This window comes from Poecilia latipinna, unplaced genomic scaffold (genome assembly GCF_001443285.1).
Source record: "Poecilia latipinna isolate Pla-1442-1.1 unplaced genomic scaffold, P_latipinna-1.0 Scaffold902, whole genome shotgun sequence".
NCBI lineage: Eukaryota > Metazoa > Chordata > Actinopteri > Cyprinodontiformes > Poeciliidae > Poecilia > Poecilia latipinna.
This window is the reverse complement of record NW_015113518.1, coordinates 348,813-366,549: the sequence shown is the minus strand read 5'-3', so window position 1 is coordinate 366,549 and position 17,737 is coordinate 348,813. Positions and strand designations below refer to the sequence as shown.

Sequence of the window (17,737 nt, the reverse complement as noted above, 5' to 3'; positions counted from 1 at the left end):
ATGATAAACGCATATCATTTTCATTCATAAAAAAATTGGAGTATCATGCAGACTTTTTCCATCCACTTAATAGATGATGCAGTACTTTATGTTGACCTTTCATAAAATCCCAATAAAAGAAAAAAAATAAATAAAGTTTGTCCTTTGTAATGGGACAAAGTGTGAGAACAGTTCAAGGGGCGTATGCTTGTTTTACAACGTCGAAGCACCCGGCCTGCTGCAACATGTGGGCTTTTACACGGAAACTTCTTCAACATGATGAGTGAAGCCGTCTGCCGGTGTCGGGTTCAGGTATCGAGATGTTCCACAAGTCTCTGGACCGGGCCGAGGCCGGCGATAACCTGGGCGCTCTGGTTCGAGGCCTGAAGAGGGAAGACGTGAGGAGAGGGATGGTGATGTGTAAGCCGGGGTCCATCATGCCTCACCAGAAGGTCAAAGCACAGGTGTGTCTCTTTAAATAATCACTTACTAATGACGTCTAATTCAGATTTTCTAATTCATTCCTGGTGCGCTCTCTCACTCTGGAGAGGTTATAAGGTCAAGACCGCTAAGTTGGCGAAGTTGTTTTATGATGAAATCAAATCCCTCTGATTACCCACAAACCACATCTGTGTTATAAAAGCCTTTGTAGGTTTCAGCAGAAGTCAATTCACACCAATTAACGCCAAGCAGCCTATGCGGCTGAAGTTTTTTCCTTCTCCAAAATATTTCAGCAACGAATCTTTATTTTTAGTTTGCGTCAGTTTGAAACGAGGGTTATTAGCTAACACGATTCACAGCGTGTCTAATGTTTTCCAGGTTTATATTCTGAGTAAAGAGGAGGGAGGCCGACACAAGCCGATCGTCACCAACTTCATGCCCATCATGTTTTCCCTCACCTGGGACATGGCGTGTAGGATCGTTCTACCTGCAGACAAGGTGAGCATCTTCCAGGGTTGTTGTCTCAATTCGACCGGGTCGAGAGTCTAAGTTGCAAATCGGGTTGTTGCCGGACGATGACTGTGTTGCTCTGTTTAAGGAAATGGTGATGCCAGGAGAGGACATGTTGATGAATCTGACGCTTCGCCAGCCCATGGTGCTGGAGAAAGGCCAGAGGTTCACTCTGAGAGACGGAAACAAAACCATCGGTACCGGCCTGGTCACAGAAATCCTGACCATGACAGACGAAGATCAGTTCAACTGGGGCTGAAGGGGAAAATCCGCAGAGATGGCGGGGCGGGGGCGGGGAGGGATCTGTTCGTGGGACGGCTGGGAGTTTGTCGAGTCAGATGAATTTATTCAACAGAAACACAGAAAACTGAAATAAAAGCTGAGATAACACAGAAAAAAACGCAAGCATGTGTTAAGCAGTTCCTCTCAACCAAAATACCTATAATGTGCAACTTAGACTGTATTGGTCAAAATGGTCATTTGTGTAATAAAATGTATTTAATAATAAAACTGCCTTGTTTGTTTTGTGGTGCTTGGTATCACCAGCTGAATGTTTTCCTGTAAAGTTTAATGTCTCAAACATGGAATGAAATTATTATAAATTTTTGCTAAATCCTGAAAAATATTGCATATCGAACAAGTCTTGCGGCAAAATTGAGATTATGTAGCATACAGGTGTGCATGCTATTGTGTTATTGTACCACAAGAGGGCAGCAGAGGTGCCTGAAACAAAGTTTATATTCTCGTTTTTAGAATAGAAATATCCTTTGTTCTGTCGGAGAATTTCATGTGTACTAGTGAGAAGCAAATCGAAGAATGTAGGTAAACACGAAGCTAAAAATATTAAAAGAACTAAAAATTGAAAGAAGAGACTGCAATGCAGGGGCAAGTTTACAGTAGAAAAAAATAATACTGTACAGTTATAAATAGCTCCGATTAAAATAAATGTAAACGAAAACGACATGTTTAAGAAAAAGCAAAATAGAGATTTTTGCTTTTATTTTTTATTTTCTATGTCAGTTTTGGTTCTTCATAGTTGAGAGCATATACGAAAGTTATTTTACACGTTTTTTGTTTTTTAGATTTGCCTAAAATTTGAGAATATTCCTAATCTTGTTTCACTTCTGAAATATTGAAAACACAAACACAATCTGAAGTATAAATGTGCAGGTTTTATATTTTTTATTATGTTTTCAAAAGATCCCACTCACCAACACCTCAAAAGCGTCAATAAATTAACTGTAAAGTCAAATATAAATGATTTTAAAAACAAAAACGTGACAAGCAGAAACACCCGTGAATACAACTTGGAAAAAAAGCTAATTTGCATAAAACCGAAAATTATTAGTCGTTAATGTTATATTAGTGAAAACATTTATAGATTTAATAAATGTATTTATTCTTACAGCGTTCTGCAGGCCCGGAAGTGAAAGCAGTGAAATGCTAATCCGATAATATTAAAACATTTAGTATATGACATAGAGCATATATTAAGCATACACTTCAGTAAATCGACATATTTGTGTTCAAAACTATTCTTTTTTTTATTGGTCTCATGTAATATTTTAATCTTAAATGTCATGTTCTCATAAACTGTAGTGGAAAGCCATCGTAGCAGAAGTACAGGCTTGACTCGGTGAAATGAATTACTGAACTCAATAAACTTTTTAAAAATATTCAAGTTTATTGAATGTGACTTTGTATCATACAATATTTCCTTTCAGACTATAGCTGCGAAGAGACCTTAAAAATGCAGGATTTTATGACATATAATTCATGACTGTAATAATACATTTTGACAATTAGAATGACCTGGATCGGAACAAAACTTATTCATAACCTTTTGAGGATCTCCACATTTTCCATACACCACGTGTTTAATTGGAGAGAACATCACGTGCATGTTTAGTGTTGTTTTCCAGTATAAAATACACGTCTTCTGTATTTAGCTCCATCTGATTATTCAGCCTGTTCTGACCTTTTTCTGAAGAAAAACATCCTCACAGCTTGATGCTGCCACCACCTCGCATGTGGGCCAAAAAAAAAAAAAAAATCAAACACCCACCACACTTTCCAGTTTTTTTCTTTTTTTTTTTTTTTTAAACATATTCTTTTCCTTGTGCCTCAAAATTTTAACACACTCTGTGAAATATACCGTCTCCAGGTTTGCATCCTGATCGTGTCCCGGAGGTCAGAGCAGCGGTCGGTGCTCCGGCTGCTCGTCAGACGTTCTTCAGTTGCCGTGTTTGCTGTCGGTATTCGAGTCAGAGTCTCCTGTAATCCAATCAGCCTCCCGCTGTAATCAAATCCCGAACGTCTGCAGCGGTCAAGGGCCAGGAGCAAAGAGCACCGCTGAGTGATGTGCTCAGCTGGAGGACCCATGTTTCCAGGAGCTAAATATCTCAGGGCATCAGACAGTGAGAGATCTCTACATGTTTCACCAACAGTTGAAGCAGCAAATGCGATTCAAGCAGCTGCTGCAACGAGTTTTTCCACTTGTTAGTTTTAACAACTGCTCACGTTGCAGATGTAACGGGGTTTTATTTTGCCAGTGAAGTTTGTCAAGATTTGATTGGTCGTTCTTTGAGTTTGCTTTGTTTGGTCGGGAAGTTGTTTCTCCAGAAATTTATTGGCGTTTTAAGTTCCGTTATCCTGCACTTGGCAGTTGGTGGTTACCATAGTAACCGGTAACTGACAGCTCAGCGCCCTTTTTCTGACCTCTGATGGCTTTTTATACTGTAGACTGAAAGTGAACTGCTATTAAGTTGGGAATGATTCAAGTTTAATTTGGTACAAGCACAAAGAAAGATACTTTTTTTCTTCTTCTTCTTCAACGATTAAAACTGTTGAAACGATTTCCAGATGCAACTTATGTCCTAGAGATGCTTGGAAATAGGACCAAAAAGTAACACGAGTTCATATGAAGTCATTTCGAAGCAGTTAGATAACACCTTATCCCGTTCTGATCAGCCCTATTGCCAGTTTCCTTTGTCAGCTTTTCCCCACCCAGGGTGGATTTTTCTTCCATCCTAAAGTTCATCGTCTTTAACCTTCAAGCTGCTCACGCCCACAAGAAGAATAACACAATGCCACCCAAACCTTTTGATGCCAGTGGTTGTTGGAAAAAGGACCTGCAATGAAATATCAAGAAAATGCTAAGAGTGGGTTTCCTTGGCGTGACCATGTCTTGATTATATGTCGACTCCTTGAGCCAAGAACAGCTTCGATATCTCGTTGCAATCGATAGAAAAAATATTTCCAAGCGAAAAGTGGATAAGTTATCTTACATGAGTGTCAATGAGTTGCTTTATTTATGAAGCCAGTTTAAAAAAAAATAGCACCAAAACATGTTTTGTACTAAATACTTGCAGATGTTTATTAGAGTTAGAAAAAATTGGTGCTTTTAATAACTTAATTGAACCATTCTTATTCAAAGGTTATTTTGTTAAAAACTAGAATTGGGTGTGCAACTTAAATTGTTTCGTGGATTTAGCAGTAAGTTTGTCAAAATTATGCATGAAGGCTCTGTTATTTACAACCATCAAAAAGCTCCTAGCATAATTCTGGTTGGACGTGTGGATCTATTTCTTAGTCGAACAAGTAGAGCTCAGTTCAATCGATTGATTTCCTGTCACAGATACAGATACAGATTAATAAAATAAAGGTTATAGGTCCAAATTAGTTCCCATGTCTTTTTGTGACCATTGTTCTGTTAGATCATCCAATTTGTTTTTCATTCAAGTTTCATCTGTTTGACACAAACTGATGCCGTCACATGAAAAGAAAAGGTCAGGATGTTAAAAAACAAACATCCAGGCTTGTAGCTGTAGCTTAAAGTAGAAGATGCTGGGGCAGCAGTGAAAGGAGTTTAAAATTAGCGCCGAATAAGAAAGGAGCAATTCTTTCAACTCAAATGTCCACTTAAGAAACTTTTTTTTTTTTTTTTTTGCTAAGAACGCATATAGAAAAGATGAAATTGCCTCCACCTTAAAAACGTTGAAATGTGGCTGAGAAAAAGGTGAACACAAATCCACATAAAGAGATCTACCCAAATGTGTTTGAAAGGCAGCTGGGATGAATCAGTTGGGATAACCAAGCGATAATTTTAATGTTTTCATTTAGACTTAGACGGGACCTGTGGGCTGAAACAACTTCGGTTTTCACTTTTATTTATTTGTTTTTGGGGGTTGAGTAGTAACATGAATATCAAAGATATTTCATGGTCAAACAAGGCAAGAACTGAGCTGCTTGACCACAATGATAAGAAATATGTTGGGTAGGGGCAAAACGAGGACTTCAAACAACATGCATGGTTATGGTAGCATCATGCTGTGTGTTTTTTTCCCCCCTCCCAAAAAAACCTCAAAGTCAATAGAATAATGAAGGAGAGCTTCCGTCAAGTTCCTTATTTTTCCTGCAAATCTTCAAGTAGGTGGCAGAAACTTGGACGCACCATCAGGGTGTTCCAACATGATGACAAACACACATCAAAGCTGGGTTTAGAGTGGAAAAGGCAGACTCAGATTCACCGTCTGGGATGAACCTGGCCAAAGTGCCAAAGATAAGGAACAGAACACAGCCATGTGAAGGAGCAGCCGAACTTGTAATGGTCTGCAGCTCGCCTAAAGACCTGCAGAACATTTTAAGATAAAGAGGAAGCTCTTCTGCTTGGAAGAAAATCAGTAAGAAATTGAAGGCGGTTTAAAACCTCTGCGCAGAACAGTAAATCACTCAAAGGAACAAATTTTATTAGCATACTTTTTTTTTTCCCCTGAGACCATTAACTCATTAAGACTCATTAAATTCTGACAGTAATCACTAATTTGACGGCAGCTCATTAGCAGCAAATAAACGATGTTGTGCCGAAGCGTCAGGACTTCTTCGTCGAGGCGCAGGAGCTGCAGCTGCCAGCGGAGCGTCGTGTTCCTCTGCCCTCCACCTCTCTCTGTCGGCTGAAGGGAAGCACAGATAGCTGCCACAATTAGGGCTGAGTGCGGCTTTCAGCAGCCCACTCTGTGCGCTCAGAGACCGACCCCGCATGACTTCTCGTCCTCCGACACATGCCGAGTGGGTGGGAGACATCTCCTCCATCACACGGCTCATCTCGGAGGATGCAGCTCCACGGAAGTGACAAGTAATGTTCTCATTTAATCTACCAAGAAAAAGGTAGATGTTTATCTGCAGCTTGATGCCTTTTTGGCGTCACATGTGTCAGGTCAATTAGTAAAACCGATCCGACGTCTGAAGGCAAGACCGGGACGCGAATGTGTTTCTAGTATTTCCTTCCTGGAAGGACAGAAAGAAGTCTGTTGCCGTCTGAAAATCTATCTCACGCCTCCAGAACCTCAACACATGCTCTCATGTTACGACCCTTCTGCATTCTTGTTATCTGTGTGCCACCCCCTTTTTCTCAGCTTCCACTAAATAAAATCCAGTGCAGCCAGCTGCTTTTCAGACGTCGGGTAACAACCGCACACAAATCACGCCGGCCATTGTAACTCTGGAAGAGCTACAGATTTCTTTTTTATATAGAGAAAAATGCAAATAATAATAATAATAATAATAATAATAATAATAATAATAATAATTTCACTGTGTTCTTTGTTTAGCTGCTTACCAATAGCTTAGCATGCATTGTTTTAATAAAATGCACAAAATCATCAAAGCTTTGCAGGAAAATGGATCTGAAAAAAGATTAAAAACTTGTCAAAATCAATGAGTGGCTGTGTCAAAGTTTGCTATTGTGTTAACCTTGCAGGATGTTTGTGTTCTATATGTGAAATTAGAATGAAAGGGGAAAAAATATGGTTAGCAAAAAATAAACACATTTTACATTTTATCGATCAGTTTCCATTTCCATGAGATTCTAATTGAACAGTGAAAAATGCACCCTAGAAACATGTTTAAAATACAGACTAAACTTGAGCTAGAGAGGCAGAAATTTCAGCCTGGACGTGCAAAGAACTTAGATTGCTGCCTGATCTTGAGTGTGCGTTTCTGTGTCTGCGATGTGTTCTCTGAGCTCAACGTGAATGAAGAACAGCCACGTCTTCTCCATGTACATGGAAAGGCGTGCCTGCTGGGTTACATAAGAGTGAAAGCGGAGACCTTTGACCCTCGTCCCCCACCCCTCCCAGCCAGAGAGGGTTCAGCAAATCACCACCGTAAATTATAACCCGCTCCTGTTTTTCCAAGCAACTTGTTCACGCTTCCCCACCTGCTGATGTTATGTTAAAACTCAACACAGAGCAGGTGCTTGTTGTCGCTGTGGTGTCTGGCTGCAAGGAAGAAAAGGCAGAGAGGTTGGCTTTGTGGTGTTTTATTATAGCAATCTGTAGATTTTATTTGTACTCTGTGCATTTCCAGGTAGTTGTTGTTTCACACAACAAAGTAAAACGAAACAAGGCAAAAATCAGAATAATTCGGATACATTCAGTGGAAGACATCGAGAACAAATAAATCGTCTTTGAACATTATTTCAATCTTTTCAGCAAAAATATATGGAGAAATTATGTTTTTTTTTCCTTTATTTTTTTTTTCTTCTTCACTTTTAAGTCAGAAAAACAGGGGGGAGGGGGAGATAAACAAACTATTTACAAAATGTTTTCCAGACAGCTGTACAGATTTAAACTTTTGTGTTTCTTCAGGAAGATCTGACCTCAGTGCAGAGGAACCACCCTTTGGTTTCCAGAGACGGCCGGTTCTGCTGCTTTCAGCACAAGTCAGCGAAACATATATATATTGAAAAAAACACAACAAATCTGCTGAAATGGGCGTCAGGTGCACAAAGCTAACCCACATAGAGCTTTTGGTTTGACTAATGGTGAGGAGAAAGTCATTCATCTCAGGAGAGAATCAGGAGTCCTAACTACAGGCTTTATTACTTATCTACTATAAGAAATACAAACAGTGAAGATGAACTGTTTAAAGTGTCTTTTAACAGTACTTTAGGAGTCTGTTATGAGGTTTAGGGCCTGGGTTTAAAGTGTCTGTTTCTGTGGAGGGGCCAAATGTAATTTAGCAAATGATGTGGAGTTACATCAGCAGGTCATTTCAAATCAGGAGTCTTACTTAGATCAACTATGTGAGACACATAGTTGATCTTCCCCACCTCTATTCACATTAACAACAAATCAAAGGTTTCAGATTTTTTTTCTTCTTCTTCTTCTTTTTGCATGGTTTGTTTCCAGTGAGAACAGATTGTGATGAGAACTGCTCAAATCTTGCAATGTTGCACATTTTAAATAACAGGACAGCATAAAATCTCCTCTGACATGATGACTCTGTCAAGTCAATTTAACGACAGCACACGTTTCTACCAAAAAGTGAGCCGTGCTTTTTGTTGGAAAACATTCAAGGATGAGGATGTTTTATTAAAAATGTGCATGCTTGATTTTTTATTTTCTTATTCCTATAATTTATCATTGTGTGTTTCATAACATTTCTCCTTGTTTTTGTGTAGTTTTTTATTTTTATTTTTTTCATTTTGGGCATTAGCTGAACGAGATTCCACCTCGCCTCTATAATCATAGATGAAGAGAGGTAAAACAAACAAATAAACAAAAAAACTTATTCTATATTTCCCTGACTCCCATACTGTGAAACTGTCTTCAGCAGCAAACTGTGCTGTGATTCCTCGGCAGAAGAGCCCCTTTGTGTAATTCTTCCGAAAGCTGGAAGCATATATGTTAGAGGTCAGCGTTATTGGCACAATCTTTCACTTTGCTGGACTAGTTCAGGGGCCCCGGCTGCCATTTGGTTGGATGACATATCTTGATTAATATAAAAAAAAAACTACAAGATGCTACAACTGCATTATACTATCTAAACAACATTTTTTTTTTAAAAAAAAGAAAACATTATCTTTGATTTTTTAGCAATTTGATATTTGTTGCATTTTGGCTCTGAGCAGTTACTTTTTTAGTAAGTACACATTTTATCATGATACACCACAAATTTCAATGTGCTTAACTGGGATTTTGTGATAAAACAACACAAAGGAGAGGCTGAAAGAAGTTATTTTTAGTTAGAAATAGGTCTGGACTTAGTTTGAGATTCAGTGACACAATGTGGAAAAGCTCAAGGTAGTGTGTGTTTATGACTTCAGGTGACTTTAAGATCTGTATTAATTTATAAAAAGGAGTTTTCCTAGTTAATTTGTCATTTATGATTTTGTCCCTTTTGTCAAGGTGAGTTACTGGCATTACTTTGAGTCTTGGCAGTTGTTAAGGTATGATGCTGAGCTGAAAATCTGTTTAGTCTAAAAATTTGGCTTAGTAAATCAGCTGCACTGCAAAGTCATGTCATTTTGCAGCTGCATGTAGTCCAGTTGAAGCTGTGAACTTTTTCTCAAAATACATGTATGTATAAAACCATGTTGATTTTCATGCACTTCAGATTTAAGATCCTCGTCAGTAGGACAGTTTCCAATTGCATGTAATAAAGCTCATGAACCATCTCAGAAGGAAGAAAAAGTCGTGCATCCTGTGACGTTTTGAATTTATCCATTGCGTGGCAGGCATGGCGTACCACTGGTCTTCAAACCGTTACGAAGGCGTCCTCATCGGTGTCCCAGTGTCTACAGGACGACATTCACAAGCCGACCCACTTCAGCCATGACAGACCTTCTGTCAGCAGACAAAGGTTAAAGTGCGGATTCTCTTCGAGACGATGGCTGATTGCGGTCAGCTGGGGTGAGCTCCGACGGACAACTTTTGTCTTTTTCCGTCTCGGCGTCTCCATCCCCTTCCTCATCCCTGCTGATGAAGGCCAGCTCGTTCTCGTAGCAGAAGGAGTTGGCGCCAGACGTTGGGAATTTCCTCTCCTCCATGTCTTTGGCGCTGCACCTGGGCGTGGACGGCACCTCAAAGGTTTTGTGAAAGTAGGCGTAATCGATCCGGTACTGGCTCCTCTCCTCGAAGATGACGGGCTCGAAGCGGTGGCCCCACAGGACCTCAGACGGCAGGTAGGAGGTTCGCGCTTGCGTCGTCATGGCCGTTGCCTCCACCAGTCCTTCCAGGATGATCACAATCTCGAAGTCGGACATTTCCAGGTCTTGCTTGCTGATGCCAAACAGGGGACTCTCTTCGTCGATCTCATGGATGACGGTGAGGGGAGTGACCAAAAACAGGCGGTCGGTGCCTTTGTCGTAGCCAACGTTCATGTCGATTTGATCCAGGGGGATGTACTCGCCCTCCTCGGTGTAGCGGGGCTTCACCATCTGAGCCCGGACATGAGCCTCCACAATGTGGCTCTTCCTCAGGTTGGCAACCCTGAACATGAGGCACAGCTTCCCGTCCCGCATGGCGATCACCGCGTTGTGGCTGAACAGCAGAGTCTCGGCACGCTTCTTTGGCCGCGCCATCTTGGCCATGATGGCGCCAATCATGAAGGCGTCGATGATGCAGCCCATGATGGATTGAAAGACCACCATGAAGACAGCCGCTGGGCATTCCTCCGTCACGCAGCGAGCTCCGTAACCGATCGTCGTCTGGGTCTCGATGGAGAACAAGAAGGCCGTCACGAAGGTGTTTACCTGCGTGACGCAGGGAACAAAATCCCCCCTGTTCTTCTCCATGTCGCCGTGCAGGAGGCCGATGACCCAGAAGGCCAAGCCGAACGTCAGCCAGGACACCACAAACACCAGGCTGAACAGCAGGAACATGTACCGCCAGCGGATGTCCACGCAAGTGGTGAAAATGTCCGACATATACCTCTGGGACTTCTCGTCCATGTTTGAGAAGTGGATGTTGCACTGGCCGGTCTTGTTGACAAACCGGCTGTGGCCTTTGCGTCTCGTATGGATCTTGCCATTGCCAAAGCTGCCCACGGCCGGCATGGTGCCGAGTCTGAATCCTTCTTCTTCACAGGACAGAAAGCTGTGGTGGTGGTGGTGGGCCCTTCCTACACTCATGCCGCAGTGAAACGCAGCCAGGGGGGCTTCACACGACAAGCCTGGCTCATGCACAGCTGAGCCCTCTGGCAGAGGTGCACAGCTCTGTTTGGTGACAACTTGGTAGCAGTCGTCAACTTCTGGGAAGGAGAGGACAGGCAGGATGTTATTATCACCAAGTACAAAGATGGAGCAGAAGAACAAGACAAAAACTAAGAGTGTGATGAAAAACATTTAACCAGTTGTCCTTTTAGTCCAAATGTTTCAAATTCAGTGTTCAGTCTTCATTCACTGAATAACTGTGACAGACATATTTCAGTGCTTTCAGTTTCAAACTTTGACTTTTTCCCTTTGCCCTCCAAAGCGTCCTTTCGGCGACAATCGAGGCATTGATCTGTGTCTGACTTTCTCGTTTCTCCTCTTGCATGATCGGAAATACTCTGGTTCATACTATAAACATTTCAAAGCTCATCAAGGTACAGAAATAGCCAGCTAATTCAATGCCCTGCCACTTTATGTGACGTATCTTGTTTTTCCTCCAGCTGGCACAACTATTAGAGGCACTGGAGTACCGCGATGAGGCTGTGTGATTCCCTCGCGAGGCTGAAGTGGAACGTAATAGGGGCTAAAAAAAGATGGGGCAGAAAACTGGGTATTGAAACAGAGGTCAGCTCAGACACAAGTGGTTCAATGGCAGCCCTCAAAGTGATCACCAAAGATATTTAGTTTTAATAAAAATGGTTTGTAACAGTGCAGTGCCATCTACGTGCTTTAGAAAATGATTAACTCGACTTACCCTTAAAGTTTCAGGCATGTAATTACTATTTAATGAGTTAGTAGTAATTGAGATTTAAAAATAAACTGTCAGATTATCCATTTTGAAGCTAAGATAATACTATTTTTGCAGAGTCCTGTATGGACACCTTGTAAGTTTTCAGTTTCAGAAACTGAACTCATAGTCACTGGCTGATTATTACTTTCCAGTGGGAGTTTCTAATCTCTTCGTCAGACTTTTATTTTATTCATACACTCTGTATTGAGCTAAAAGTATTCATCTCCTTTATCTATCCTGTTTTATCTTTTTCTTTTTCATATTACAACTCTTTTGTAGCCTCGAACAAGCTTTCCTAAAGTAATGCCCTTCCCCCTGCAGCTTCCCCCATCTGTGCTCAAGAAACCGTCAATGCAACATGACTCTGACAACATCCTAAAGTTTCCAGCTAAAGGTGCACAGAAATTGTTTGAGGATAACAAGGTGGATATTCTGGCGTGACCTAGTCAAAGCCCAGACCTCAATTCAATAGAGAACTTGTGGTAGGACTTGATGAGTGGTAAAATATCCCAATGAGCGAATACTTGAGTGAAACCATCGCATAAACAAAAATGTTTTCATTTTAAGCACTCTGAACTAAATTTAGAATCAGTTCTTTTTCAGGGGGAACATCGTCAAGCTTTTGTTGACGATGAACTGAATAATCCACTTTGAGTTTCAAAGTTTAAAATAAACCTGCTTTAAACTGGGCCGACTGCGATTGCGTGCAAAAATTCGTCTTACAATCGGAAAGTTGTTGGTTTGATTCCAACTTTCTCTTGCAATCTATGATTAATCTTTGTGTCAAGCAACTAACATCTTTGTATGAATTTTGTGAGTGAAAATGGTGAGTGCAATTTGATGAATGCGGCAGCGTCCATTTCTACTTGTCTACAACTTTACTCCTGACATCTCTGCTGTGTTCCTTGGCCTTCATAGAGTTGTCTTTGCATTGGACAAAAACTGCCTCAATGTGTCTCACAATTAGATCAAAAATCAGTATTTTTATTGTGATAACTGGTCACTAGGAAATCCAAAAGGTATTACGAAAATCTGGATGTTATTTTGGAACCCCAAGTGTAAAATCAAGCTTATATGTGAAAAATTTCTAAAATAGTTTTGAGGAAAAAAAACAAAACAACAACCTCATCTTAACTCCTTTTTTCAGATAAGATTTGTTTTCTGTACATGCTGCGTAAATATATTTACATATTTTAATTTTCCCTGTTTTTTATTGCGTTGCTGTCTGGGATCAACTTTTGCAAATAGTTGTAAAGTTTGTGATGACAAAGAAGCATTTATAATTTTACATAATAAGCCAACAAAGTGGCATCCTTGTAAAATCCAAAAAATGTATAATCTGTTCAACTTTGAGAGACTGCAATTCAGTAAGATGCTAACATAATTTGGACAATCGTTTCTCTCATTTTGAAATAGTTTCTGGACATCTGCTGGCCCCCAGACTGCAGGGGGGAGCAAGTTTAAGGGTTCACTTTGGTGGAGAAATGGCTAAGTATTTATTCGAATGATGGCATTTAGTAACAAAATGCAAATGTTTACTAAAAGCCGCCCTTTAGGTTTAAACATACTGTGCGTTTGAGTTGTAAATGGAGAGACTAATTTAATTTCTAAAAGCTGTTAGAAAAGAAAAAGAGAAACTGGTTTGCATAACAAAAAATGAACACTAATATCTGGGTCATTCTAGCAAAAATAGGAAAATATGCTTCCATTTCTTTGCTTTCTCTCATATTTCTCAGTTTAATGATGAAGGAATCATCAAATAAATATATTTGCAACAGATGTGCTTTTTTATCATTATTTGTTTTAATAAATCTTCTTGGTGGAGTCATGTAGTTTGTCCTGCCAGCGTCACCATCATGGATCTTGGATAACTCCCTGTTTCTACCCTTCATTTAACAGGTGCATGTAATAAAAAAAAAGTAGGGCAGGGACAAATTCACGGTACTGGGACAAGCACTAATAAGTGTCAAACTGCTCTTTGAATTATAACAGCGGATTTGATTTTTCTGCGTGCTTTTAAACAATAGTTGCTGTTTCCTGATCATCTAGTTGCTAGGAAGCAGAATGTGAGTTTCGGAGGGATATTATTTTCTAATTTCTTGGTGCCAAAGCTCGTCTGCTTTCTCACAAATCACACTCTGCCTGCTGTGCTGTTATATTAATGCTAAGGAGACGGCAAGCGCTTTTCCTGCTGTGAATTGTTCTTACTGGAAATATATTTGAGCTGTGAGATGAGTAATGATCCAACGATAAATCCATCCTCACTGTGATGTGTTATTAAAAGAAAAACTCACCTTTTGTTCATGTGTTCTTGATAAAAGCAGATCTTTATTTTTCCTTCTTTTCCAAAGCTTCCAGGTTTTTTGTTTTTTTTCACTAGCCAAATTGTTGCATGACTTTCCTCAAGCTCCTTCCTCTTTTTCTCTTCTGTTAAGGGTAAAACCACTCTATCATCCCGAGAAAGCAAAGCAAATAACCAGTTAATATCTTCATGTTTCCGCCTGATTTAAAATGATCTATTTCTCCACCAGAGCTGGAGAGGATCCCAATCTGTCCTGACGTCCAGGGGTCCAGAAACAGACCAAAAAAGAAAAAATAAATGTAAAAAATTACAGAAATACTTCAGCCAGGCTCTGAAGTCATAATTTTTTACTCTCAAAATAGAACAGCGGACTAATTAAATGCATTCATGGCCTGCTGGTCTGGTCTGGTCCAATCAACAATTCGACTCTTCACAGTTTATCCTCGCAGCAGCGGTGGCCGACAGTCTCTCCTCTTCCACGTGTCTCTCACTTTCTTGGTATATCTGCCATCTGATCTTGTTCTGCTGCATATCCCACTCCGTATCCCACATCCAGTGAACTATTGCTCACGGCTCATCTCTGGTCCTCCCCCTCCCTCTCACCGTGTCACTGTAGATACTTGGCATTTAGAAGTGACTACACACTCTTCCTCGGCGAATTGTTGATGATCGGCTGATGAGAACTGCTGATGAAAGGACCAACTGGTTCCGTCAGGTTTGAACGCGTGCAAGCCTGACCCAAACATGATGACTGGAAATGTTCTTATGAAACTGGTTTGACTATACAGCATTTGAATACAGAGAAAATACTTCCAGTGACTGGTTTGGTTTCCGTTTAGACTCATTTGGATATTGGAAATGTTCCTGTTAGAATAGCAAATAGCTGATTTCTGAACTTCAATATTTTTCCATAATATATTGGTTATTTTGTTCTAAAACATGGACTCCCATGTTAAAATGGAAGGGTTTTAAAATGCATTAGACAAGTCTATTCAGGAAGAAGCTGCAAAAGATAAAAAATCAAAAACCTGGTTGCAAGTCTGCCCACAGCACCCAGTCTCTTTTAATATATGCCTACAATTAATGATAATAAACTTGATAAGCAACAGGGACATTATAAAGCTTGCAAAAACTGCACGTTTCTCCAAAATTTATTTTAAAAAACCACTTCAGGGAAGCCTTTAAAGAAATCGTGAGCATCACTGAAGGGGCTGCTGGAATTTTTTGGTTGGTACTGATTCTATGTACAAAAACAATCTTCTGTATTCTCCATAAGTCCAAGTGAACACACAAGTTTGTCCTTTTTCTTGCAAAAACGACAAGAACAAGGTCGTTTCTGCCAAGAACCTAAATACTCTCTGGTGAGTCTCAAAGTTCCCGTTTACTGCAGGATGTATGTATGAAGTGTGACTACCAGACACCAAAGAAGAAAACATTTCTGCCCGGATGACGTGTCCATTGCACCGAACTAAACTATGGCATGTTGTTCTTTTATGGATAAAAACAAACAAACTTGAATTTTATTCATTTTTGTCTTTCCGAGTTCAGCTTGTATGAAGGAAACCAAGATGTTGCTCCTCTAAATATAACACTAAAAAAAAAACAACAAAAAAAAAACACTCGAGCTAATAATTTTGAGAAAAACACATAAGCATTTTAAAACAACTTGAAAACTATTGTTGCTTCCTATGTAGATGTCCACTGTACAAAGTTACTGTCAGAACTGTAAATGGGTCACAGGTTCAGTTTGGAGACCAGATGGGGACGATGACGATGTAAAAGCGTGCCATGGGGACGGAGTAAACCCAGAGCCTCGTCGTTGTGTACCAAGCGAGTTATTTAAAGGCCTCCTCACTGCGGCAGCACAAACTGGGCCAGATTCAGCCGGTTCCAGTGGTTGGTCACACTTGATCACCTTTCAGATGACCGGCACACGTCTGGATTATTTTTATCCATTTCAGAGCTGGGAGGTTTAACGCCGTCAGATGTGAGATGGGGGGGGGAGATGTTGAAATGACGACTTCACTTGTTGGTTGGTAGATTTTAATGTTGTTATTAAAACAAATTTAGACTCAAAGAGTTAGATATGTTCATCAGATCTTTATGTTTGAATTTGTACATTTTGTCATGGGTGTAACGTATTTTGAGACGCAAAACCCAAACTAATTTAGGAAAACAACATAAACAATTCAAAATTAATATGTAAATAATATGGTAGAAAAAAGAATCACTACATCTGTTTCCAAAAAAAAAAAAAAAAAAAAAAAAAACACACATTGTAATCTTAATGATGAATAAAAATGAGAAATGTTTTTTTAAGAATCTGCCTGGGTTAGTAAAGTATTAACTAAATATCTTTTGGTCTACTGGTCCACTGTTATAGTGAAATAAACTTTTAAAGTGTGATTTTGTTCCCCCCAATGAAAATAGCTTAACTTGCTAAACCATGCAAAAATAATCACAGGTGTGCTGATACTGATTTCCTTGTTTTTCAGAGAAATATACAGTACATCACCATCTTTGATGTCTATCAGCACCCGGAGTAAAGAAGTGTAAAAACCCTTATAACATAAAGATTTTTCACTGTAGCAGCACAATCTCTTGATGAAAATGTAGAAAAATACGCATTTGTATCAGGGAGATAAAGTCTTGAATAAAATAAATGATTGTTTTTTAAATAAAAACACTGCTGGCCCATTTACTGGCACCCAGATTTTGTAAAAGCCCTTTTGCCGGTGACCAGCACTACTGACTTTGCCTAGTTGTTATTTTTAATAATCATAAATAGTTTGTAAAGAAGAGAAGCAAGGTTCTGATCTTCAACATTATAAACTCTTTATGGTGTTGAATCACATTTATCCTATTGCATGAAGTGTCAAGAATGCTTTAAACATACAAAAAAAATAAGTAAAAAAACCCCAAATGTCTTTTCCTGACACAGTTTAGAGGAATAAGATAAGTATTACAGCGAGTTCTTCAAGCATCAATCAGGAGCATCATCCTCCAGGCAGAGGCTGGTGTTTCCAGCCAGGTGCCAAATTTATATTTGTCCTAAGTGAACAACGTGGGATTTATCCATTGTCATGGAAACACTGATAAATCCAAGCATTGCATGTAGGTCACACTCCTCTGGACCTGATTTATTTAGATATTTCCTGTTTTTGTTGTTTTTTTAACAGTGTCATAATAAAATAAACAAGCAAGCAAAAAATAAACTTCATTTCACTGAACGTTTTATCCGCGGCGTCATGCATGCAGCCGAAAATGACCATCCGTGAGGTCCTTTCAGCTGCAGAGTAAACACAGCAGTAGAGGTTTGGTTCTGGAAACAGGCTGTACTCGCAGATCTGAGTACAGCCTCTGCACTGGTTGCTGTAATTGATCTCTGCTTGACTAAATGGGCCACTTATTTTTACAGCCTGAGCAGGTGCACCTGCGTACCGGTGTTTATACCTGATCAGTCATGAGGACCTGCTTTGGTGGGGCAGCTTGAGCTAGAAGAAACCCTGAAGGTGCTCATAAAACACACACACACACACACACACACACACACACACACACACACACACACACACACACACACACACACACACACACATGCAATCCATCCCACATGTAGGAATGTAGAATCAAGCTGAAGCAAATTCATGTGAAATACGACGGGCTTCTTATTCCGTCCAGCATGTGTTTCTGCATTCATTTATTTACTAAGATTATTGAATATAAATCTATCTATACTACATGATTGTACGCAAATTATTTGATTATATGTTTTTCCCTG

The 17,737-nt window shown here is 39.9% G+C and overlaps 2 protein-coding genes across 3 annotated transcripts; one reads left to right on the top strand and one right to left on the bottom strand.

Moving 5' to 3' along the window:
• The first annotated feature begins 256 nt into the window (after positions 1–256).
• Positions 257–1,444, top strand: LOC106957409 (elongation factor Tu, mitochondrial-like). Its single transcript, XM_015048742.1, has 3 exons — positions 257–443; positions 799–918; positions 1,019–1,444. Exons 1-3 carry the CDS (start codon positions 300–302, stop codon positions 1,187–1,189), a joined length of 435 nt encoding a protein of 144 aa, XP_014904228.1. The 5' UTR covers positions 257–299; the 3' UTR covers positions 1,190–1,444.
• A 6,645-nt stretch (positions 1,445–8,089) lies between these two features.
• On the bottom strand, positions 8,090–14,648 carry LOC106957441 (ATP-sensitive inward rectifier potassium channel 12-like). 2 transcript variants are annotated; one of them, XM_015048797.1, is made up of 2 exons: positions 13,949–14,648; positions 8,090–10,962 (listed from the first exon to the last, which is right to left on the bottom strand). In XM_015048797.1, the coding sequence occupies exon 2, from the start codon at positions 10,841–10,843 to the stop codon at positions 9,575–9,577; it is 1,269 nt and encodes a 422-aa protein (XP_014904283.1). In that variant the 5' UTR covers positions 10,844–10,962; positions 13,949–14,648; the 3' UTR covers positions 8,090–9,574. The 2 variants fall into 2 exon arrangements, with proteins under 2 accessions (XP_014904283.1, XP_014904284.1); XM_015048798.1 differs by having other exon boundaries at positions 8,090–10,959.
• Positions 14,649–17,737: the final 3,089 nt, after the last annotated feature.

Coding starts and splice junctions, on each gene's coding strand:
- LOC106957409 (XM_015048742.1), top strand. CDS start 300: ATGTTCCACAAGTCTCTGGACCGGGCCGAGGCCGGCGATAACCTGGGC. Junction 444..798: donor ACCAGAAGGTCAAAGCACAG/GTGTGTCTCTTT, acceptor AATGTTTTCCAG/GTTTATATTCTGAGTAAAGA. Junction 919..1,018: donor TCGTTCTACCTGCAGACAAG/GTGAGCATCTTC, acceptor GCTCTGTTTAAG/GAAATGGTGATGCCAGGAGA.
- LOC106957441 (XM_015048797.1), bottom strand. CDS start 10,843: ATGAGTGTAGGAAGGGCCCACCACCACCACCACAGCTTTCTGTCCTGT.